Source organism: Solenopsis invicta, chromosome 13, assembly GCF_016802725.1.
Source record: "Solenopsis invicta isolate M01_SB chromosome 13, UNIL_Sinv_3.0, whole genome shotgun sequence".
In the NCBI taxonomy this organism is placed as follows: Eukaryota; Metazoa; Arthropoda; class Insecta; order Hymenoptera; family Formicidae; genus Solenopsis; species Solenopsis invicta.
The window spans coordinates 4,536,151-4,558,357 of NC_052676.1; the positions used below are offsets into that span (position 1 = coordinate 4,536,151).

Sequence of the window (22,207 nt, forward strand, 5' to 3'; positions counted from 1 at the left end):
TTCTAAGAGAAAATTCTATGCATAATTTTATCTGACCTAGTCTCTAATCAACTAAGTTGCGAGCGATTTATGGAATAACATGAATTGAACTCGTTCAATTCATGTTATTCCATAAATCGCTCGCGAAGAATTCTCATATCAAAATAAACAGTCTTTATATTATGACTTACTTTTCGACGATCACGTCCGGAAATTGGAAAAAAATACGTTGCTCCCCTCATTAGCTGCTCGTCGCGTGTCCACATAGACATCTTGGAATTTTCTCGAAGCCGTTATTTCATTACAGGCACTTTTTATCACGCGTCCTTTCTGTCCTACGTGTCAAAAAACACTTCATCTCACACACGCAACACTTCGACGCGATTTCCGTCAAAACACGGCATTCCGCGACGCCCATTTTGTTTCACTAGGACGCGATCGCCGATAGCGGCGCCGACGCCATCCGCGACGATCGTTTCGTTTCGCCAGGACGCGATCGCCGGCGTCATCCGCGACGCTCATTTCGTTTCGCCAGGACGCGATCGGCCCCACCGTCCGCGACCACTTCCACGGCACCGGGCGATCCTCGGAAATTGGGAAAAGACGTTGCTTCCCCCCTCCACCCGCTCGCTCGCCCGCCCGCCCGCCATTACTAATCGCCGCGTGACGTAGGCATCGCGGAATTTTCCCGAAGTCGTTACTCCGTAGAGACTCTTCCAAGTACTTTTCACCACGCTACGTCTCTCACCCTTCGTACTTTCGATACGCACTTTTCGCCACGCACCTTTGACACGCGTCTTTTCCATCTTTTTCCGTCGAAACACGTCTCCCTCACACAAGACGCGACGCGGCAACGCAATTGCAGAAACGCAACATTTCGCGACGCCCGTTCCGTTTCGCGAGGACCGATGACCGTCCGCCACCACTTCCAACGGCATCGGAGAACCTTTGGGAAGACCCTTGAGCCCGTTTCCGGGACCGTTCGAGCCTCTTAGCGGCGAATTACCTTCTCGATCCGCGATCAATAACGGATGTCCAACGCGACCGTGCCGGTGCTCGGGGGCGAGTGAGCGGCGTTCCGCATTCCGCATTCCGCGTTCCGCGTTCCGCTTCTACCAACTGTTAGATTTAACAACAAAATCGATTAATCGCACCGCTCCGCATCGATAAGTACGCAGTGCATAAAGATCGCACGCTTGCTAAAAAATCGACAATGGAGCATTGTCGCGTTTCTTAACGCAGTAAATCGGGATGCTCCGACGGAACGTATTTACGCTGTCTACATTCTTGTCGCGCGACGCGCTCGCACCTTAATACGCGTCGGACTCAGGGTGTGCGTCCGGGCGGAGCAGGGCGCGCGACTGTTACAGTCAAGTGTAAATAACAACGCGGCGACACTCAGGTTAGCGGCGGGGCAGCGGGGAGAAGGAATGTCCGCGCGGCGCGATTTGTTTTTTTATTGACTTCCTTTTCGTTCTTTACCCATCAAAACACGTCTCTCTCTCTCTCTCTCTCTCTCTCTCTCTCTCTCTCTCTCTCTCTCTCACGCATGACGCTACGCTCGCGACGCAATCAGTGAAACTCCGCGACACCGTTCCGTTTCGCGAGGACCGATAACCGTCCGCCACCACTTCCACGGCATCGGAGGATCCTTGGGAAGATCCTTGAGCCAGTTCCTGTGACCGCTCGAGCCTCTTATCGGCGAATTACCTTCTCGATCCATGATCAATAACGGATGTCGAACGCGACCGTGCCGGTGCTCGGGGGCGAGTGGCGTTCCGCTTCTGCTAACTGCTTAAGCAATAAAATCGATTACTCGCATCGCTCCGCATCGATAAGTAGCGGAGGGGGGAGAAAAAATGGCGCGGTATTTGCTTTTTTATTTACTTGCAATGGCTCGCATCTCGGAACGTTTTCCGGCAGTCTTTCGAAATCGGGCTCGAATATAAATTCACGTAATGACATCCGATACTTTCGGTCGATTGCACGTTATGTAGAACTGCCATTCTTTCGATTTTGATAGTTCCGAGATCTTCGAGTAAGTAAAAATTCAAGCGCAATGTAAGTAATTATCACAATTCCTTAGTTTTTTTTTTTTTAATAGCAAATTACACAACGTACGTATGTATAAGCAAGGAATAATTATATGCTTCAAATAAAAAGTAAAAATGCTCAGAATTGCGAACATGGAAACGGTTTCCGTGAAATTTCTTCCTTCCCATTTTCTTTATTTTATTTTTATTTCATATTTTTATTTGACTGTGGCGATTGCACGCGTTCACGTTTTCAAGTACTTTATTTATCTCGTTCGCTCGACGCTCGCCATATACTTTTTCACATACTCGACGCGGAGAAACGCTAAGGAACTGCGCGAATCGATCGTAGAATGAAAGCAAGGATATAGGTCGAGTTCTAGAGACTTAGGCCGATGATATTCCGGAAAAATTGCTGTCACGGGAGGGTGAGCGAATGGGTCGCGGCGATCTATATCCATCCTGATTACCCTTCCTCGCATCTTCTACGATACGTGCCTTCTTACTGAGTCCTATCGATCGACCGTATATACCCTCGGTCGTAATGTAAACTTTATGTACGATTTAAAAATATTTAGCAAATCCGCTAATTTGAGTCTTGTAATTTCTACGTCCCTCTTTTCCCTCTTTATATCTTTTTATTCCAGCACGTGTGTGCTACTTTTCTGCTGAATTTTCGCAATCCTTATAATAATACAATTATACTGTAATAAAATTTAAACAATGCATAAAACTAACATAAATGCAATAAAAATGTTATGATAAATATAAGAGTCAATTTTGAAGAGATATTGACGCAAATTTTATACACTATAAACTTTCTCAGGTTAGTAATTTGTTCTGCGATATATTTCTCACTAATTCTTCATTAATTATTAAAGAAAATTGGTGAGTACATACCAGTCGCCTGTATCCCATAAATTTTTAATATTTTTATTTAATATTAACATTTAGCGGTAGAAATAAATGAGAAAGGAGTAACATAGACTTTTATATAATTTTATATTCAATTATTATATTTATATATAATTATATATAGTCAAAGTTTTATTCATTTCCTCAAATTTCACTTTTTATAAAAGTTTAACAGAGTACATCTTGTTTTATGTATTAATAATACTTGTGTTAATAATACTTTACAAAAATTAGGTACAACTAAAGTTTACTTTTAATCAATTTAGGTTGAGTTGATAATAATGTAATTGTACGATTTTATATTGAATTTTTATATTATAATGAAAAAAGGTTTATTGTAGAATATTTTCATTTATTATATGTACAAATTATTTGTAATTACTTTAAAAATTCAATCAATATTTTTATAGAACTTATTAAGTTTCCTAAATTATATCATCACAAATTTTATTACAATAAACAATAATAATGTAGGATCAATAAAATTAATAATTGGTACGAATAAATGTTCCAATTTCGAAAATAAATTCTAGCCAGTATTTATCTTTCCATTATTCTTATTTATTAAGTATTTGATCCTTTTTCCAATAAATTATTAATAAAATAAGTAATACTTAATGATTCTTTATATTTTTAATTATTTTAATTAAATATTTTTAAAGGTGACATGATTTAGAATCCACAGATACAATTTAGACAACCGTTTGCCTAAATCATATCTTTTGTAACATGTTGCAAAAAAATTTCTTAATAATAATAGTACAATAATAACTATTATAATAAATAATAAATAATTAAAAAATAAATGGTGCTGTTATAAATAGCAAATAAATTAAATGATATAAATATGATAATGATACAATGAATATAAATCCAATCAACCAATTTTGAAAAAATATTGACGTAAATTTGATGCAGTCGAAACCATCTCGATCTAGTAAATTTGTTCCACGATATTTTGCAGAAAATATCTCCTTTTGCCATTGATTATTAATAAAAATTTGCATATTATTCTTGAAATAAAATTCTCAAGCGACTGTCGCGCGAAGATTTGAAGATCCTAACTGTATCTAGCGTCTCGAAGATAAAATAGTTCGACTGAATGGAATAATATACTCTAATGGAATGTTTCTTTCATTCTGTCAATGTCGCATCTTCGACGGCATCTCATTTCGATTCAACTTTGATCACGCCAGTCTCGCGAAATTCGATGAGTCTTCCAGGACGTCGGTGTCATCTTTTATTCAGGGAGATATCTCGCGCTCTCGCGACAGCTGAATAAAAGAGCTAATATCCACGTGACACATGTGAAAATGATCTACATCCCTCGCAAAAATTGACGTAAGAAGCACTTTTTCTTATTCACGGCACGCGATTGGACGGCTTCAATTCGTGAAACGCAGTCAGTCAATTTACACCGAGAAAATAGAGCGGAATATTAACAAGCAAATGTTACTTGTAATGTTTTTTTCTTCTTCGATACTTACTAGTTGTAAAATAATTTGATGACAAAATATACATTTTTGGTGAAACACCTCTCATTTTTTTAATCGATTGATTTATTTGCTGGGAATAAAATTTTATTTCGCTATATTAAAATAAAAATTTATTTAAGTAAAAGAAATTTGTATCCCACAAATAAATTTGCAAGTGTGACGCCTCAGTGTAATTTTAATTACACAGGTGGGAGAAGCGCGCGTAAATAATAAATATCAATAATTTCAGATAAATATTAATTTTGGTTCAGAGCGTTCTGCTATAAATAATCGAGCTCGATAAATAAACAAATTGAGAGATAAACAAATAGCTAATTTGCTAACTGGAAATATGAAAAAGCACTCATTACTACCAGAACATGAAATATCGGACTCGTCGAAACGGCGATCGCGTTTCCAAAATCCCCTTCCGACATTTACATGCGGAATTTGGAGGCTCCGGGACGAGACTCGGTATTGTCTGGCATCGATCACCGTAAACAGAATTAAATTGCTCTGTCCACCGGGTCGTAAGGGGCCGTGAAGGATAACGGTGGCGACGAGACTCGTTATCTCGTAACGGCTCGTCAACGAGATGCTCGCAAGAAGCGATTGCATCAGGACGCGTGCTACGCAAACAACACATTCGAGCGGGAGTCCCGCCGCTTCTCTTCCGCTTCCCTTGCCAATATTCTCGGACGACGACGACGACGACGATGTCGGTGAGAACGAGGGCGAGAGCGACGTAACGGCGCCGAGCGTCCCGGCGCCCTCCGGCGAACCTGCCGTCATTTATTCTCTTTACATAATACACGAGGCTTTCGCGAATGCGGCTGCTCTTTCTTCGAAAAGGAAAAAGGCGACCAATAACTGAGCACGGTTCACGCCCCGTGAAATGAAAAAAAATCTCTTTAGGGAAACATTAATTATGCAGAATCTCGTTACGACGTTGTAACTCGTGATATTCTCTGGCCATTGATAATTTCATGCGGAAGAAGTTTACGATTTCATTATTATTAGCGCACTCGTTTCACTCGAATTTCCTAGTAACTTGAATTAATGCATGCACGAGTCTAATGTATAATGTACAAGTTAATTAGACTGAGAAAAAAGTTGAAATATTAGCAAGCAAGCTTGCAACGTTATTTTTATATTTTCTTCGATATTTATTGATTGTAAAAAATTCGATTGTGATAACGATTGTGATATTTTTGTTAAATATAATTCATTTTTCTTATTTCTCATTGGTTTACTTGTTAAAAATAATCTTGTTTTGCCTCAATAAAGATTTATTTCAGTGAAATAAATTTATATCTTACAAAGAATTTTTTTAGTATCTTTTTCTTTGTGTCTACAAGTATGTCTCTCGAATGTTTCGAATTTAATGTAAGAGAATCTTGGCAAGAAAATTCTATAAATTCTTGAAATATTCTCTCCGAAATTTCTATTATATGTAAAGTTATTCCGGTATATATGTGTATAACGTATCTATATATAAAACTCAATTTATCAAGCATTATTTATTATCTTTAAGGAAAATGATCCTAAAAACTTCATACCATTTACTATTATACATATTATACAGAAAATTAAAAATACGAAACATTAATTTTCTTACATTTGAAAAAAAAATTTAACAAACTCTTGTAGTTTTGTCATACTAATATTCTATTGGAGTGAAATATGTGACCACTTGTGACCACAATACGTATCAATTTTCAGGAATAAATATACTTTTTTTAAAAACAACGTACATAATTATTATGAGACCCATTTAAATAGTCACTATTATGTGTGTGACTAACTTTTGAGAAGCTAAAATTGTACTCCAATGAATAGAAATTTCCAAAAATTAATTGAGATTAATTAAAAATCAAAGTTAACGATAATTATGATGTACAGTAAACTCTAAGGAATTTTATTTTTTTGTTTAATAGTTATTTTAAAACTTATTTATAAGATGATGTTTAATTTCTCCGTTATTTTTAATTTCTTATTCGGACTTTATTATATAAATATGCATATAATAAAGTGCAACATGAGTTAAACATTTTTTTTGTTTATTCACAGATGTTCTCTATGATAATATAAGCTAATATACTTTTGTTTTATTGAAATAAATATTTTATTCTCACTTATTAATTTATTTTAATATCCTCAGAAAGATTAAAAAAAAATAAAATTAATTGAGTAAGCTTTATTCACTTTTATTATAAAATTTTATAAAATTTTCTTATGGCCAAAATATCATTGTGATCATCAAATCACATCATTAAGCAATTAACATAAAGTTCCAAAATGAATACAGTACTTTAGATCCATTTTCTTTTCAAGCTGAAAAGACTTCTATTTAGCAATAATTGCTCTCCTCAGTTTGAAGATGCGAGAAGAACAAAAAACTCGCGACGTCTGTCTGTAGAAGTCGACTCTGCAGGATGTCGCGGGCTATATCTCTCATAATTTATCGATAGTAGTGGTGAGACACGAGTCAATCCGGCTGACCTAGAAAACGATTTCGTCGGCTGAAGCGATCAGAGCGATATCCGCCGGATGGCATCGTAACTCGCGGATCTCTCGTAGACAACCACTTCCGGACGACCGAAAGTATGACGACACGCGAGCGTCTCGCGGATGATACGCGACGCGAGAAGTATCGACGGTGGCGGATGTCGAACGCGATAACGTGATGGGTCTTGAAGCCCTAGTCTCGGTTGATTCGAATCGGCCGAACGGCTTCGATTTCTCGTTCCATGAATTATTTATTTAATCGGTCGGGCGGAGATGGACGCCGATCACGGAATCAGCTGGCGCCCTCAGCATTTCATCTGTTCTCGACAGCTAATCTGATATTAATTTCCCTCGTACGCGATGCGACACGACGCGATAAGAGTGTCACTGGTTGCACGGATGTAGAGCTTCCGAAATGTAAATAGATTTTTAAGATTGATCGGTGGCAATATCGGTGGCCGTTGGCCGCCGTTGATGAAAGTTTGAAAAATGATATATTTCTATGTGACAGAGCAGATTGAGAAATAAAGGACTTGCAATTAGCATTACAAATACAAACTATTACTGAAAGATAAATAAAAATTAATTAGGAGGAGTTAATATAAATAATAATTACTTTGTATTCTTAAAATTTTTATTATATGTATAATTAATATACACGATACCCTGCAATACGCGAATCAAAATGTACTTTGTGATTAATCAGTCTTAAGAAGGAATAAGCTGTTTCTCAAAACATTAAGAAAATTATTAAAAAATTACAGATTATTATATTACATTTAAAAGTCGTAAAAAAATTTGGCGGTAATTTTCTATCTCAAGAAAAAATTATTTCAATGAGAACTAAACATGTGCTCTAAATAAAATTATACAAATAATTATTTTATTTAATTTTTCGAGTACTTTCTTGTTATAATATTTTGATTCGCGAATTTCAAGACGTTTTATAATATTATTATTACATTATTGTTATATATTATTATTAATTGATGAATTCATTATTCCTTAACTATTGTTACTAGAAATAGAAATCAAAAGCAAATATTTTGATGAAAGGAAAAATTAGGACATCAAAATATCTGAGATGAATTAAAATTTTATATGTAAGTCAAGAAAAGAATAAAAATTGACTCGGACAAGTATCAACAAATCACTAAAGAATTAAGGTATCTTTCTATTTAAAACTTGAAAATAGATAAATGTAACAAATTGTCCTCATGTCTGAATCCTTCTTCGGATCCCTGTCAGTATGGGATGTAAAATTACAAAATTCAAGTAGAGTCTTCCTTATCAACATCAACAATATTAATTTGAACAATGGACTACTTTAACTTGACACCTTCATAATGAGTAACAGCTTCTTAACATTCAGTTATTCGTGGATTTTATTTGACGTTGGAGAAAGGCTCGGATCAGGTTTTAAACTTGGCATTTGTAACTTTAAATCCCATTAAAGAAGGGATCTAAATGTTTACTACATTTATGTGTGCTTTCAAGCTTTATGCAAATATATCGCATAATTTTACTGCAGAAGCGCAATTGCTTTTATAGGCAATTTAATTCTTCGGTGAAAAAAAATAAATAAAAAATAAAAAGAAACAATATATGATATACTTTTACATTTCATCGAGAACGAAGCAGGAAGAAAAGGAACAAAAATGAGCCAGTGTATTTTCATACACCGAACTATTAAGGCCAGAGTTTAGAAAAGTTAATCCTGTGTAAGCCTGCGCAGTGTTGTTCAAATGCTGGCAAAATTTTTGGGAATTCCATTTGCGCGAGTGTTTTTCGCATGTAAAACAGTACGTCCAATTTGCGCGATGCAATTCCGAGGACTGTAGGTCGGATGGGGAAATGGATAGACACGCGGTTTACGATACGAGACGGTCCCGAAAGGCGCATCTCCGGGATCGAGTCGCGATGGCGAATACACTCGCCAAATGCGATTCCGCCATCGTCGCAGAAATGAGATGGCATTTTTATGTTTCCTCACTCTAACGCGTTTCCGGCGTTACGAGTGCAACGGGCGGAAAATCGTCGTTTCCCGTATGCCGCTCGTGTCGCGTTGCGAGAAGAAGCGGGTGCCGCGAGAGGCCCGCATCTTTACGAGAAACGAGAAACCACGGGATCGTAGGGACGTCGCGATCCGGGCTGGGTCAAGGATAGGGTAGGATATGACGTCACGGGCTCTACCAGGAGGATCGATATCCTGCTAGCCGCCGAGTGGCGTCACATCGCCGCGAAACACGTCTTCGTCGGTTTCCCTTCGTTAACTTCATCTATTTTACCTATAAACGGTCCACTTTGAACGCTCCGCTGTTCTTCATTTACCTACCCCCTGCCGCGTGTTTTCGCAAGGCATCGATCTTAAAGCGTCGTGCTTTCCTTTATTATTTCCTCAATTTTCCCTTCCGCTGTTGGAAATGAGTTTGTTTTCATAAAAATTTATTTATATCTACGCACACATATGCATACTTTTTATTATACTTCTATGCTTTGATAGAAGCGCGTGATATCTGAATATATTAGGACAAATATGGAAATTATATACTTAGGGAAAAATTTTTACTATTAATTCTTTCTATATTATGCACCGACAAATTTCTGTTATGCAACGTGGTATTAGCTGTCGAATAATGTAAAACGTGCCATGCAAATATGAAAATTACATGAGGATTTGTAAATAGTGTGTGTGTACAACATTTCAAACATATGTAAATTTCTCTTTGTACTTCAAAAGGTTTAAATATTAAATCATAATTGCACGTGTGCATTAATATTAAAAATGTTTTTTAGAACACTTCACAAAACATTAAGAAAATTATAAAAAAAATTACAGATTGTTTTACATTACATTTGATAGTAGAAACAATTTAACGGCAATTTTCTTTTACATAAAAAGTTATTTTAGTAATAAGTAGACATGTGCTCTAATGCAAATATAATTAATAATGAAACAATGATCTGAATTTTTTATTTGAGTACTTTAAATATTCAACATGGTTTATGTAAAGTTTTATTGCAATACAGAGATTAGTTCTCTGTAAAATAATTTATTTACAAAATAACTAAACAGACAATCACAATAAAATTTTGTATAAATCATCTTGAGCAGTACAAGTACTTACACAAAAACATTGAGATTTTTCTTAATAGTTGTGAAAAATTTAATTTTTAATACCAAATAAAGTAAATAATAGAGTAAATAAATAAACTATAAAAATACATTTTTATACAACATATTTAAAGTGTTAATATTAACACATTTCCAAATTTTATTTACTTTGTAGAAACCGTACAAAGTAAATAATATCCGATACGTCTTTAATGTTAAACTGCAAATTAATTTTATTAGTAAAAAATTGTTAAAAACGTCCCAAAGTGTCCATTCTCAAAAATATGTGATTTGAAGAATATTATTAATACTTCTTGCTTTGATTGCCAAAGTATTCTAGAAGTTCATAAATGATGTTGAAAGATGTTAATACTTCCTGCCTTCTTGATTGCCAAAGTATTCTAGAAGTTCATAAATGACGATGAAAGATATCGACTAATTTCCGCCGCAGAGAATCCATGTCCCGCGAGTGCTCAAACAACTCGTGCAGATTTCCCATCCTTTAAGGGGTTTGAAGGATAGGAGATCAGATTGTCAGAAAATCGTATTTGCCTTTGACAATTTTTTGTACGAATAATTTTGTACGTATAAATTATGTACGAAAGTGAAATTTTGAGAGATATTTATTCAACATATAAAGTATAGAAAAATGTTTTTTTTATCCATAAATATTTACATAAATATATATATATTTAACAAAAAAATATGTAAGTATATAGTTAAAGTATACACTATTTCTTTCGTTTTGCAACATTTTCGCTTTTGATAGCTCGATCATGGCAAATTTTAACTAGAAATCTCAAAAGGTCCATTGTTATTAGGTGAATCTCTAAAAATAACTCAAATAAAAATTAACAAAACGACAACAGTTATTAACAATAAATTCAAATTGAAAATTGGTTCTTTGATAATGCTGTTTTATTAATCACGACAATCTTGTTAAAGAAATAGAGAATACTTCATCCACATATTTATTATATACAAATATTCGTCAATAAAAAATATAATTTTCTACTATTAATATATTGTAAAAATATCCCTCAAAATTTCACTTTCACATTTATTTTTCGTAGATTCAATTTGTCACAAAAAATTATCAAAAATTTTTAACAATCTGACTCTTTAGTTTCCTTAATTCACATCCTGTTCCTTTCCGTTTTATCCGTTCTTTAACAATACGTTTCCAAAGCTCTATCGCTTTTGCAGTTTCCAAGGACTCTATCGCTTTTGCAGTCTCCAAGGACCAATCACTCTCTGATAATTCCGTTCTGTCCCCTTCCGTTGCCCTGACCTTATCCCAAGATATTATACATCATTTCTTTTTTCGCACTCTGACAGATGCTGAAGTCCTGCAGAACCCTGAGCATGACGGTGCGAGGACCCGCCTTGGACCCCCGCTGCCGGGGCGGTCACCCCGTATGGTCGTCGTCGGGCCGTCAGCAGTCCTGCAGCTGGATGGATCGCCAAGGTCGTCCAGCGTCTCCGCCGCCCCTTAATCCGCCCCGCGATTCCCGCTACGGACCGAGGACGCGGAAGGTTGAGCTGTGCATCGAACCCGGCCAATCTCTAGGCCTGATGATCCGTGGCGGCCTCGAATACGGCCTCGGAATCTACGTGACGGGCGTCGACAAGGACAGCGTCGCCGACCGCGCCGGACTCCTCGTGAGAATCATGCTTTTCGACTAGATCGGGATCTCTCGAGGGTCCGACCGATCCCCGAGAAATGAATGAGCGACCAATTCAAGCGCGATTTCTAGCAAAAGTGTATTTTGTTGAATGTACTGTAATGTGACGAATGTCTATTAACGTTTACTGTTTTTCATTCATTTATAAAGCTTTCCTTAATAATTTTATAATAAATGATTGTATTATAATTTTATTGCGACCGTGTTCCGCTTCGTTAACGATTTTCAATTATCCCATTGTTCGAGGCTCGAGCTCTAATACGAGGCATTCCTGAATGACCGCAGGTGGGCGATCAGATCATCGAAGTGAACGGGCAGAGCTTCGAGGAGGCAACGCACGATGAGGCTGTTCAGATACTGAAGACCAACAAGAGGATGAGCCTGCTGATACGCGACGTTGGCAAAGTGCCCCATTCGTGTACCACCAGCCAGCCTATAGTGATCCCGAATAGATATCCGGAGCATGATCCCTTACTTCTGGAAAGTCCCGGAAATCATCGTCCACCCAGCCCCACGTAAGTCTCAAATATGATTTGATAAATTTTATAAACAATTTAATCTATATTATACATGTACAATATACCTAAAAATATATATTTAGTTTTATATTTAAAAAATATATATTTTTTATGTGCAAGCAAAAAGTATCGATAACATATCTTAAAAATAAGACATTAGAATTATATGATTTTTTTTTAATATAAGGGAGGTTTGCCAAATGCATGTCACTTAAGCTATTTTTTTATTATATTTTGCATTTGGTGCTGTTTTAGATGCAAATCAAAGTTCGAAATTGCAGCTTGATGTTTTTTTTATTAATACATGTTAAATTTTTCAGTAATAAATTATTATAAATTTTTATATTACCCTTTCTTGTGAAAGGTGTGATTTAAAAAATCGGTCGTCTAAAGCATACCTGTGTTCTGTTAAATTATTTTTGAAAATATTAAAGTAATCAAAAATATAAGGAACTATTAACTGATACTTACATTATTAATAATTTATTGAAAAAGCAATCAAATATTAAATAATTAATAAATAACAATAAGGTGAGAACAAGTGAGACCACCAAAATAAAATAGTGAATGTGCTTTTGTAAATGACGCATTCTTATTTACAACATTTACTAGTTTTATTATCAGATATCAATCTTATATTGGTATTATTTCCTTTATGTTCCTTTCTATACTATACTTTTGTATGAAAGATTTTTTTTTCAAATATCTTGATTTCGAAATGCTTTACCGACCAAGACTTTTTGTTCATCTTGTATAAAAAATAATTATAAAAAGTTACCTTTCTAAAAAAAGATAATAAAAAATATACGTATATCTCAATATTATTTTTCATTTATTTTATATATAAAATTTATATCATATCCACACTAGTGATGTACAAAAAAAGCAAAGAGAAGATGAAGAACAGAAATAAATTTTACGTATTTTAAAAACGTACAATATTAAAAATTTATAAAAACTATACTTGACGCCAGTCGCTTTTCTTGGTTCAATTTTCAAATTTTTGGGAGGATTTTCAACCGTTAATATTAATCGTTATATAAAACCGTTATATAAAAATGTTGTTTGAATTAATTATAATAACATTAATTAAATCAATAATTAAACGTATATCATAGTATAAGGGTAATATTTGCTGGTAAATCTTGATTAATTAAAGCGTGAATATTAAATGTAACTAACTTGATTAAAATCATTATATCGCCACATGTACCAGGACAAAATTCACGTGAATCGTTTCCATCAACTTAAATTTCGATACAATCTCCGTACGTTTAATAGCTGCAAAAATTAATTAGCCTACCACAAATAAATTCTTAAAGTCCACGAATAAAGTGAGAATTGCAAAGCGTTGAATTTCCTAAGGTCAATGCCATGTTACGGATCTATTTGTAATTTCATCTCTCGACCTCGTGGTCGTTTAAATATTTTTATCCAACATCATCCGATTTAATCCTCGATCGATTTTTCGAAAATCAAGGAGCAGCACAAATGAGTGGAGGCACCGGGGTGGCATTCACACCATTTCGGCGGCCACCGCTGCCATGGTGGAGGAGAAGGCGCGGGTCGTCCTCGCCAGGAGCGAACGTGCCGCGCTCTCTCAGCTCCTGGCGGATTACAGGACGAGAAGGCTAACGATAGAGGACCTGATCGTCAGTCTGAGCGACCTGCTCAACACCCACGAGAAACTGACGCTGCTGACGGAGCTCAGGGAGTTGGTTGACAACAAGGACAGAGCGGCCTTCGACGATCTCGTTTACCGACCCAGAATAGCAATGGCCAGGGTAAGTTCCTAAGTGATCTTTAAACGAAATAATTTTAATTCTGAAGTGCTGAGAATATTCCGAATGAACAAAATCGTATGGAAATTTGAGTCACAACGGAAATTCAATTTATGTCGAATATTCAACTCATATGGGATATTCAAATCACGAGAGAGAGAGTGTGTCCGGAAATTGTAATTTTCAACGGAGCTACTAGTATTTCTAATGCAGCAAAACTGTAATAGTAGTTTAAAAAAAAAATCAAATTGCTAAGAATTCGAATGACATAATAATAATAGCGAGGTACATACAAAAAAATGTTTAACGTATGCAATGAAGTTTGCGCATTATTAATATTAACGTATGCAAATTAAAACGTTCGGAATAATAGTTAGTTTGAAATCAATTCAAACCTCGGAATAACGCATTTGTATGCAACTAGAAATGCATCCCATTATTTTTATCGTGGCAATAATAGAACTAATCATTAAATTTAAAATGAAGAATGAAATCTATTTTCGACAGAGGTCTTCACTCGAGACAATTTTTTTAATATTAACACTTTTCTTGATAAATGTATAATTATAGAAATTTAAGTTTAAAATAATCCTCTAGCAAGTTTTTTGTCTCCCAATTTGGAAATACACGAAACAAAATTCACTTATTTCAAGCAAAATTTTCCTTATTTCAAATAAATTGTTTCTAATCGTCTGGCAGGCGTTTAATTGATACATAAAAATAATTTTCTTATTAATAAACGTTTTCTAAAACCAACAAATTGTCTCTTAAAGTGGTATATAATAAAAAAAAATAAACATTAAATAAAATTAAGGAAGCGTTATTGAGGAAAAATGTCGAAAATACTGATTCTTGCAATAAAAATATCGATTTACTTGCAACTAACAAATGGATTCTTCAAACGACTCACTATGTATTTGTATTAAAAGTGCATTACATTAATCTCATTCATTTCCTTCATTGATAAATAATTTGTTTTCAACAAATAATATTTTATTGGAGCAAAAAGGTATTTATAGTTGGAAGTAATTATTTCTACGAATTTATATATATGTTATAATTCTAGAAAACGCATTTACTTAAAACAAGTAAAATTTATTTCCTTAGAGAAAGATTATCAAAATTGAGATAGAGAGTCGAGGGAGCTCTCCTCATTTTAACCCGACGGCGGTTTACGACCGCGCCGTGCCGTTACGCCGGAGAACGTGAATCGCGCGATTTAGGAGGCAGGAGGTCTTGATGGAAAGCCGAAAGTCTGGCAAGACGTGCTTTCAAAACGGCGCTTCGTGTTTATTTTTCCAGAGAAAAGGCGACCGCGCACACTCGGACCTGATAGTAACTCCCTCGCTGCACGATCTTCCGGTAAGTTAAACTCATCTCTTTCCTACATATTCTATTCATATCCCCCGAGCTTACATAGAACGCAACTCACACATGAACACGTACATACAGACACATGTGTCACACGCGTAAATTCCGCGTTCACCCGGCGCGTTGTCACTTACTCCACGTATACAGGCATACGTACATGTACACGTTTTTCTGTTTTCAACTCTCTTGCCTTCAACTCTCTACGACGATGATGTATGGAACCGAGGTTTTTTTTCCTCTCTCTCTTTCTTTTGTCTTCACTCACTGTTCTGTGAATCTTTGCTCACCCTAATTACCGGGACACTCGAAATCGCTTTGGCGTACGCCCGCTCTTTGTCGATGGACCCCGCGTGGAGAGCAACAGGGAAATATTCACCCGAAAGTTCCTCGTTGCGCGCGCGTGTCCCTAATCGACAAATTGCGGCCGTTAGGAAAATTATCGTCTCCCCGAGAACGAGCGAAACTATGCGAACAAAGGGAGCCAATCCCAAGAGAAATGTCCTACAGCGATTAATAATTCGTAACAAAAGCGCCATAATTTATGACACTCAGCAGAATAGCTCGAAATAATTGTTACGACAGAAAGCAGAACTTGTCTGACTGTCGTATCAAATTTCGGAAAACAATACTGCATCGTAAAGTCAAATTTTATTGTATTACGATAGAAATTGGTGACTGGAGTAATGTGAATTTGTTAGAAAAATCAAAGTAATAAAATATACAGTACAAAAAAATGAAATATATATTCTCATAAACAGTAACTTATTGCAATATACTTAAAATACTATTATATTGTTTAGTATTTAGGTATCATTGTTATACAAAATACTAAATATATCTTACAAGGTAAAGGAGACTGAAAAAATTATGAAACTTTGGCAATACGTAGAGAATATTGTGAAATGTAGTATATGAATTATTTTTTGCTGCCCGAATTAACTTCAAAGAGGTACAAATCAATCCTTGAAAATTGACTGTTTTTCTTAATACGTTTTTAATAATTTTTTTAAGAATTAATTAAGTTTTATAATCAATGAAGCTCATTAAGAGAAATACATTTACTATGCAAAATTTTGTTCTATCTCTTTTTAATGAATGATAAAATAAAAACGAAAAACAGACCAATTTTCAAGAGTCGATTTTTTCAAGAAAGAAAATAACTTATTACATATCAAAAAATCCTCCATGATTATCAAAGTTTCATAATTTTTTGAATTTCCGGGTCCACAATTTTTCTTTGTCAGTGTTTAAGTATCACCACTGTTACATTAAATACCAAATACCTCAGTATTTGAGTATTGTGACTTGATACGCTAAATACTAAATATACCTTAGTATTCAAGTATCAACGTGAAATTTCAGCATTTATATTTAAATATCTTTACGCAATACAAATAATTTCGGCGCAAAAGCAAGAGAGATTTGCAATGTGAAAATGAAGGACCCAAGGGAAATCGATACAAAACGACAAATATGAGAACGGACATTCGGGAATCGAGTTATCGCTCGTTATCGGCGACCGACACACAGATGCGACCGGCGGTCGAAGCAGGATGGAAAAGTCCGCGATCAAGTATACATATATATAATCGATTGGAGAGGTGCGAGGGAACGGAGAAGCGCCACGCATACAGGAAGACGCTCTTAGGAAGAACGAAGGATCCCTCTCGGCGGGAGGATCTCCGCGATCCTCTTGAGGGTCGCGCTTCGCGAAAGAGAATCCTTTGCGCCGCTCTCGATCGAGAGAGAGAGAAAGGGAAGCGCGCAATATCGATCACCTTTATACGATCGATCCTGTTCCGTTTGATCGTTCCGGTCTGTCGTTATACCTTTCTCCTTCGAACAAAGCATGACACTCGTCTTTTAAGAAAATGACTTGCAGCCCCCCCCCCCCGTGTCTCTTTCTCTCTACATCTCTCTCTCTTCTTCCGCGCGCTGAGAACAACAGCTGCCTGATGATGAACAAAACTCGCTCCGTGTACAACGAGGAAATATCGGATCCGTCGTCTCGGGCAAATGACGTTGCGCCCCCAGTGCGATGAACAATTTTGCCACGTTTCTGCCGCGCTGATAACGTTTAATGGCCCTTTCTGACGCGTCACACCTCGCGAATACGTAACACACGCGCTTGTACTGGCGCGGTTTGAGAGCCACGCCTTTGAATTTCTTCCATGACAAACGAGAAAAATGCACGTGTGCCAGTTTTAGTAGTAGCGCTAACGAATTCTACGTAACGTCGTAAAAAAAGGAAATGCCGTGAGATAAATCATGTGTGACTTTTAAGTATAAACATCCATCTCTCTTTTCGTTCCACTCTTCGTTCTGGTTGATTCCTCTATTTTGTTTTAGAAGCAAACGCTTTGTATCCATTTACATGCGCTTTTAGCGTCACAGCGTTTCCCACGATAGGACTAGTCGTAGTAAAAAGTTAATTAGTAATTTATTATTATTAATTGCGCTGTTTGTTTGATAGACGCGATGATTTATTCGAACGAATTTTGTTCGTCCAAGCAGCAGCTTTTCCCTCGGCGTGTCCTCCTCTTACTTTTTACTTCCTCTGGAATTATGCTATGGGCTCTTCTTCTACTTTGTACACTTCTTCATCTTCTTGTATCGACTCTTATACTTCACCGCTACTGCTCTTACTATTATTTATGCAATCTCGCTTATATGCTGCGCTATTTTGCTACCTGCGATCAGTCCGTGTTTGCCGGCAATTCGAGAATCGATTCCTTCGTATTGAATTCTGTCGGGACTATTTTCTCATTCATCATTCATTATTCTTTTTTTCTTATTATAGACATACCCAGATAAACTAATACATAGATTTAAATACAACTTTTCCTCATATTGAATCATATAATTCAAAAAGGTTGCCTCTATCACGTGAGTACTCGGGTAGCATAGTCGTAGTTATGCAGAAATAAGAAAGATAAATAGACATATGAGATTAACAGAATTTGTTTTAAAATTGTATTAATTTATTTTTAAAAAAATATTCGCATATTTACAACAATTATTTTTCATATTGAGTAAAAAATAAAGATTCCATGCATCAAAATTGACTTCAATTTATCTAATTGTAAGTTTAACAGAATACACTAATCTTACTTTACGTAGCAATAAAGAGCCAGTTTAAATTCATTCAATTTTCTATATTCTATGATACCGTATAATTGCACCATTATATATAATATATTGCATTTAATATTGTATAAATGTTTCACATAACGATAATAATTCCAATAATAATTTTTTATATCGTATATTGTTACAGCTGCACGATAAAAGATTTGATCATTGCATGATATAAATTTTATAATTGGTTAAATGTTTAAAATATCTGCTTTCATAAATACGATAAATAAAATAATAAAATGACTTCAAAGTTTTTAAGTAATTGGTTACTGCACATTATGATAATTATGCTGGTTTATCTGGGATAATTATAGAAGGACAGAAGAACGTTTAATTAATCTGCATATTTTAATAAAGTCGAAGGAATCGACAGTGAGTAATTGAGGGCAAAGCATCGGGTGTTTATGATTATGCTGCATAATTGTAATTAGGCGGAAATGTAATTTATATTATAACAAGTAAATTATAGTATAAATTATGTAAGTATAGAATGCAGAATATAAATAATGCTCTACGTGTAATGAGGTTTATGTATTGTGACCCAGTTTCCAGTGTAATTTTTAAAGTAATTATAATTATGCACCAAAACAATTTTACTACATTTGTACGAACGTCGCTGTCTTTACCGCAATTAAAACGGAGGTGTATAATTAAGATTTCTCATTGTGAGAAAATGTTGCGCTCTTGCACATACATTCTCTCCCTTCTTATCGTTAGTTGGATACGATCTGTTAGATGCCTGCTACTAACAGACAAGTAGAAAGCTGCTGTGCTCGCCAGACATCACGTCTTCCCACCTTCTCTCTCACTAAAAACAACATTAAGAGACCCGAGACGCTCGTTCCGTTTCGCGGTTTCTGCGCGAGCTGAGCGATCGCGAAGATCAGAGACTGACAATGAGTAGCGTTCCGCGAGAAAATCGCAAAAAAAAAAGAAAGACTACCTCGCGCAAGTAACGAAATCGAAGCGAATTTTTCGCCCGCGAGTTTCCGTACGACTAGAAAAATTGACGCCCGATGAATCGACGCTCGATTCACGACGCTGCATCTCGATTGGCGGAGACGCGTGTGAATCAGCTGTGGACCGTTTCGATCCCTCATTCAAGAGACCACGCGCGTCCGGAAACCTCGGTGCAGCATCGTAAATCAAGTGTCAGCTGCACGCGGAGACAAATGTTGCCGGCAGAACGACGTGCGACACGTCGATCGATGATGAATTGTCGTGCAATTGCTAATTTCGCTGGTGCTTGAACTGCAATTGCTACTAAATCAGACGGGTCTGAGCTGATCAATGCTAACTGGGGTTAATGAGCCGCGTGAAGCGGCTAACCTAAATGTATAAAGCACGCGTCATTTAATGTGCCTTTACTTTTCGAGGCATCAAAACATAAAGAGACTTGTGTCACGTATTATTATTATTATTATTATTATTATTATTATTATTATTATTAATCTATTTTTATCGGAATTTTATATAATTATTTCTTTTATATTATTATTTCAATAATCATCAATAAATTACAATTAATTTATAATGATTTTATTTAAAAATATATGATATTAAATAATAAATATGTCATTTCATTTTATAATCATTTTATTTATAATTAAAAACTGAAATTGTTTTGTTTTTCCTTTGTCATTACCGTAATTGTTAATTTTCATCACACGCAATTAACTAGAATTTTTATTATTTCAATATATATATATATATATATATATATATATATATCACCAATAAATATGTAACTTTCTTTTTTCAATTTTATTTTAATTACACATATGACACATACCTTTATTTAAATTAATTAAATGAATGAAGATAATCTCTGATAACTTATCTCTTTAAATTTTAATTAAGTTACTGAATTTGTCTCTATCCTTTTCTTATTTGCAATCGCTACTTTATCGTTGACAAAATTACGGAAAGATGCACCTGAAGAAAGGTTTTTCTTTTAGTCAAAAAATATTTATTTAATTCAAAAAATTTGTGCATTGCTATACGGTTAAAGAAAAGTATCTTTGAAGAAATTTTGTAATTGTTCCTTTTATTAGAATTAATTTTATTAGTTTGATTGTGCAACGTAAATCTTTCTTTAAATGAAAAAAATACATTTTTATAAAAACCAGAAAAACTAAATTATTTCTTACATTTCTATCAATATTGTTTTTAATTAAAAAATTATATGTTTAAATTAAACAAATAATTTACTTATTTTTAGAAAGTCTAATAACGTTGTTTCTTGAGATTAAATAAATTTTTATTTTCTGCAAAGATATTTTCACTTCAACTTAAAAAAATTAAGTTAACCCTTTGGATCCCAACGGGATATACATACACGTCCCATCAAATACTCCAAGAAACCACATACAACTTCCATTTTACATCAATAAGTAAAAATTGTCAAAAATAGTTATCAAAGGAAAAAGAAAAAGAATTGGATCCCAAAGGGTTAAAGAAACGTTTTTATTAAGCCAAACATAATTTTTCTCTGGGTGTAGCTATATACGCGAAAACAAAAATGACGATGTCGTAACAATAAATATTTGCGGATTAGAGTGAGACAAAGACCGGTCCGTGGGAGGGATATTTCGTATATCTTCTCGCCAGCGCGGCGACGAAATCATCGATCGGCCGATCGCCCCTCGTTCGAGAAAAGAAAAACTAAGAAAGCACCCTCTCTTTTTACGCGATGAACGGAAAGGGCGCACGGCATGACAGGACATCTGATTTCCCGCAGAGGGGTGTGCCCGGTGGTTGTTGCCGTCCGGGACGACTGGTGGACGTCGAGGGAGATCCCCTAGGAGTGACGGGCCCTCTTCTACCGCGGGATAACCAGGAGTATAGGTCGCCGAGCGAGGACAGCGGTCTCGGGGCCGACATGCCCAGGACCAGGTCGACCGCATGATCTCTCTCTCTCTCTTTCTCTCTCTCTCTCTCTTTCCTCGACGCTGGATGGCGTCGCAAGCCGCCATTTTGAACGGCGTAATTTTCACGCGTCAGGGAAAATCGCGTAATCCTAGGTCATTAAGAATCGATGCTGAAGTAAAGGAAACCATTGAAGTTACGGCCTCGAGACTTCGGTCTGAGACTGAAGAAATTTATCGCCGGCAAAATGGCGACAAGTGCTTGTTCAAAATGGTGACAGCGACCCTTTCGACGTTGACTTTTACCACTTTCTCTTCGATACCGCTATTATTGCGTTAAGATCACCTTCCCTTTCGCCGTAGCCGCTTGAGTTTGTTGTGTAGATACACGATGAGTTAATTAGCGAGGGACGTACTGGCGATCATTTTCATCTAAATACTTAACAAGTTTACACAAAGCTGCTTACATGCATAGGATGTCTGTCAGTCTGTCGTTGCTTTTCAAGCTTGATATTAATTAATGTACATGGAACGAAAGTTGAGAAACTTTGATATGCAACAAATGAAATTATTTTATCTTTCTACATAAATTCAACATAAAAAAAGAAATTCTGTTTAATATTTAAAATCTCTCATATTAAAAAAAATTAGATGTCCCACACAGCGCATACGCTAGCAGTGTGCGCCATCGCCACCTGATGAACCAGACAGAGTTTTATACGTAATTTAATAAATCGCGCAAAACATAAAAGTAACAGCATCATAAGATTTTTTATCCACATTTTTTATGAAGTGATTCCTTGAAAAGACGAGTCCCTAAAA

At 35.7% G+C, this 22,207-nt stretch overlaps 1 protein-coding gene across 8 annotated transcripts in view; it reads left to right on the plus strand.

Moving 5' to 3' along the window:
- Positions 1 to 22,207, plus strand: part of LOC105201728 (whirlin) — a 124,943-nt gene that overhangs the window by 52,557 nt on the left and 50,179 nt on the right. For 7 of the 8 annotated variants that reach the window (XM_039456813.1, XM_039456815.1, XM_039456819.1 and 4 more), the window contains 5 exons: positions 11,364 to 11,687; positions 11,996 to 12,225; positions 13,709 to 14,012; positions 15,312 to 15,371; positions 21,259 to 21,413. In XM_039456813.1, coding sequence (XP_039312747.1) covers positions 11,364 to 11,687; positions 11,996 to 12,225; positions 13,709 to 14,012; positions 15,312 to 15,371; positions 21,259 to 21,413 — 1,073 coding nt within the window. The remainder of the gene's footprint in view (positions 1 to 11,363; positions 11,688 to 11,995; positions 12,226 to 13,708; positions 14,013 to 15,311; positions 15,372 to 21,258; positions 21,414 to 22,207) is intronic. The other variant, XM_039456818.1, reaches the window with a different exon arrangement.